Raw genomic sequence first — 4,062 nt, 5'->3', positions numbered from 1 at the left:
TTCAGGAGCATTCAAAACCCTCTTTCTCAGGAAAAAGAAACTGTGCGAGACCATCTGCCACAAGCCAACATTTAGTAACTTCACTACTATCGGGCAGTTGTAATTGGCACTGCCAGCATTACTATAAAAGCTTGTGGGTTTTCTCCATTCTGTAGAGAGTTTCTATATCTACCAAAATCATTTGGGCTGAAACTTACCTGAATGCACGTCATCTCTCTTTTCACTTTCCCCATATGGCATTCAGTCGCTCGGATTTTCTTATCTGCTAGATCCAGTTCCCATACTCGAAGGGTTCCACTATAAGAAAGAATAGAGTGGGACCAAATCCATATATGCAGAAACATCCAACTTCTTTCACTAGTAGGGGAATTAAAAAGCCTTTACAAGGCTACGTTATTCTGAAATTTTAATAAGGAGGAAAAAGAACAGTATCAGAGAGGCCAGAAGTCAGGCTCTGTCTTTCCTGCTGTCTCTTGTGGTAACTTCTTCCAGGTAAGTTGAAAATCTCTAAGGTTCAGCAAAAACATATACGAGGATTACAGAGGAGTATCTAACAACCTTGACACTTCATTTCCCAAAGAGACATGCTCTGTGGAAATCTGGCTTCCTAGAATAGGAAATGAACGGTACGGGACACTTTCAACTGTTTTCTAGCAGAATTTAATTGACATCATAGGAGCCAATACAAAAATCTTTACACACAGTCACCCTTATATTTAACAACATGTTAAAACTGCCAAGATCAGCACTCCTAAGTGCAACTGCAGCCGAGAGCATCCAAAGCCTTCCCTGATTTAAAGGAAAGTGCAGGTCCTCAACATGTTTAAATGTCAGGCTAGACAAACGGGGGCTGTCTCAAATCCATGAAATGTGACTTTGTGTACAAACTTTTGTTACAAGCCAGTGACCAACTGTGCGTCACAACTGGGGAGGACAGGAGATGATCCAACGACCTGCAAGATATCATTGTTTCTACCTTAATTAACTATTGTTCAGAGCCACTCATCGACTGCTTTTCTTGTGTAAACACTGGCAACTAAATATTTTAAACACTGCATGGGGAATGTTGAGTACAAAATCCTGCTATCAGGAACAGAAGTGACGCGTGAGGGTCCCTGTGTGCTGCTTTGAAAACATATTGTTATGTGTAGAACAAGCAGAAATGCCTTAAAGGGACATGCTGACGGATATTCCTCAGTCCATTCCCACCAAAAAGAAAAAACACGAGCACACAGTTACTTTACTTAAGTTTCCTTGTATTTAAATAAAGGCTCTTTGTAAAAGAAAGTAAGTCCACGGGTTCTTTCCCTCGTTTCTGTCATCGAAATAAAACCTTACTTTCCAGCAGTGACAAACATTTCATCTCTGCAGCTCGAGCACACCACGACGGTTGCATTCCCCGCGCGGCGTGGCGAGGCAGGGCTCCCGCAGACACCCTCTCTCTTCGCAACGTCCCACACAACCACGCTGCAGGAGAAGGAGGGGCTTTAGATAGCTTTGGTTTTAGACATTACCTACAAACAAATTATTAACAAACAAAAGCAAGATAAAACCTATTTCCCTGCAGTCTGTTCCCACCAGCATACACAATAAAAGTAATTCTGGGGAGATTTTACCCAAGAAAAACCTGATCATAAATGTGGGGAACTGCAGCTTACGTCCCCTGCTCCTGAAGCAAGGGTATGTGTATTCACCAGATTCCTTCTGCTGAGCAAGACTCAAATCATATCTTAGGCCGCTCCTAGAATATGATTTAAAATCACTTCTTTTTCCACTCTTACTTGTCTGTGTCAAAGCAAGCCCTCAATGAAATGTGTACTTCTTCAGGGCAAGGCACTAAGCCAGCTAACCATGCAGGCTCCCTAAGGTTTCTGGGCAATGACACCAGCTGAAGAATAAGCTTCTCCCCTCGTCTTCTCCCTCAGCTGGTTCCCCGTGCCCTGCGCTCTGCCCACGCTGCCCACTCAACTGCCCATGGGACAGAGCTGGCTCACTGAGGAGAGACATCAACAGGGGAGAGAGTCAGACTGCCAGGAGAGGGAGGAGCGAGTACTCCCTCAGGGCATTCTTCCATCTCCTACAACTTGTTGGAAAGCTTGTGCCAAGAAGCAAAAACCCGTACCTGCCGTCGTCCTGGCCTCCTAGCGACACGAGGTAACGGCTGTTGGGAGAAAACGCCAGGTCTTTGATACTCCCCTTATGCAGCGACAGCCGAGCAAGTAACTGCTTCTTCTCGAAGTCCCACAGAATGATGTCCGCCTGAGGTACAAAGCAGAAGGCGTCAAAGCCAGAGCATCAGACACAACACGCAGGATTAGATATAACAACTTTCTCTGGCAGGAAAGTTGTTAGAAGCAGCCCAGCTTAAGGTTAGCTTCCATCCGGCCCAGGGCTCCGCTGACATGAACGCGCTTCAGATTAGGTGCTGTAACAAGCATTATTCCAGCTTACCGGCTGAGCAGCTCTACTTCATTTCAGAATCAAAATTTACCCTGAGACACTGGGTATTTGACTTAGATTCTAAAATAGTGAAAACGCTAATACTTGATTCCTTCCAGGAGTCTCAGGGTCTTTTCAAATAGGCAAAAATGAAGCCATAAAGAACTTCAGAGGTCTAAAAATGCAGGTGGGTAACTGTCAAGGGCTTTTGAAAGTCCTAAGCAGCTCTGGAACTCAGGTCTCACTTTAAATATAACATCATTTATTAATTTATGTCTAATGAGATTTAGGCTGCCACACACTCACACCACTTTGGATAAAAAGGACCGGAACTAAGAAATCCCTCAATCTAGTTAACTCAATCCTAGGGAGACTGCTTAATACTTTACAAAAACACAAAGGCACATCCAGCCACGGAGTAGCCAATATTACCTATTCTCTGCAATGTCCTCCCACTGTACGCATTTGTTTTCCAACAAAAGAAAAAAATAAACAAAAGGTGTGCACACCGCTGGCTACCAAGCTCCAATTTCAATATTACACTGTTAAAATTAGAGCATTATCCACCTTGAAACCCATGAAAGTGACTTGTCCGGACGCAACATACACCCCGTCCCTGGAGACCACGACACAGGAGATGTTATCGGTGTGGCCACGCAAAAACTTCTGTTTCTTACTCTCCAGCTCTTGAATGACCACAGTACAGCCCAGGGGATAGAGAACGTGCTCCTTATCGGGGTGGCAGATGAGGCCGCAGAGTACATGTCCTGCAAGAGAAAGGAGGGAAAGATCTGCTGGCTGTTAATGGTTCTGGGGACTGCAGGCAAACTCCCTTCCTCCGCCTGAAGGCCCCAAGAGCAGGCTGACCTCTCCCCAACACCTCCAACCTTATTGCACTCTCAGAGGGGAAATCACTTCTTCCCCAAGCTTTATCTCACAAGGAGGGCAAACCCGAGAGCTTTCCAGCTCTTCCCAAAGCCGTTCAGCAGAACAACCCCGTGTAAAACTCAAGGATCACCTTGACACGTCCTGGACCACACTGTGCTTCTGACAGCTACCAGGAGATTGAACTGGCCCAGAGCTCCGAGCCCTTCAGCACAGAGGGTTCTCCAGGAGCACCTGCTGACTATGGAGCCACATCACCAGCCCATGTTGCCATGACCTGCCTCAAAAGAGCTGCTTAGCAAAAGCTAAGCACCAGTATAGGTTAGGGGTGGACCTGCTGTGAAGTAGTTCAGAGGAGAAGGATCTGGGGGTCCTGGTAGACAGTAAATTATCCACGAGCCAGCCATGTGCCCTTGTTGCCAAAAAGGCCAATGGAATCCTGGGCTGCATAGGGAAGAGTGTGGACAGGAGGTGGAGGGAGGTCATTCTCCCCCTCTACTCAGCACTGGTGAGGCCACAACTGGAATACTGTGTCCAGTTTTGGGCTCCCCAGTTCAAGAGGGACAGGGAACCGAGTCCAGTGAAGGGCAACCAAGATGACTGAGGGACTGAAGCATCTCCCTTATGAGGAAAGGCTGAGAGCGCTGGGACTCTTTAGCCTGGAGAAGAGAAGGCTGAGGGGAGACCTTATTATGGCATACAAGTATCTAAAGGGTGGGTTGAAGGAGGATGGAGCCA

At 46.4% G+C, this 4,062-nt stretch overlaps 1 protein-coding gene across 1 annotated transcript in view; it reads right to left on the bottom strand.

Annotated features, from left to right (window-relative positions):
• The window catches only part of CFAP52 (cilia and flagella associated protein 52), a 24,176-nt gene that overhangs the window by 14,661 nt on the left and 5,453 nt on the right, over window positions 1-4,062 (bottom strand). Inside the window, exons 2-5 of the mRNA XM_009880019.1 lie at window positions 3,007-3,206; window positions 2,123-2,259; window positions 1,339-1,467; window positions 198-297 (exon numbers count right to left, since the gene is read on the bottom strand). Of these exons, the coding sequence (XP_009878321.1) occupies window positions 198-297; window positions 1,339-1,467; window positions 2,123-2,259; window positions 3,007-3,206 (566 nt within the window). The remainder of the gene's footprint in view (window positions 1-197; window positions 298-1,338; window positions 1,468-2,122; window positions 2,260-3,006; window positions 3,207-4,062) is intronic.

This window comes from Charadrius vociferus, unplaced genomic scaffold (assembly GCF_000708025.1).
Source record: "Charadrius vociferus isolate BGI_N301 unplaced genomic scaffold, ASM70802v2 scaffold532, whole genome shotgun sequence".
Taxonomy (NCBI): Eukaryota; Metazoa; Chordata; class Aves; order Charadriiformes; family Charadriidae; genus Charadrius; species Charadrius vociferus.
The sequence above is the reverse complement of the archived record's forward strand: the minus strand, read 5'-3'. Positions and strand labels throughout refer to the sequence as shown.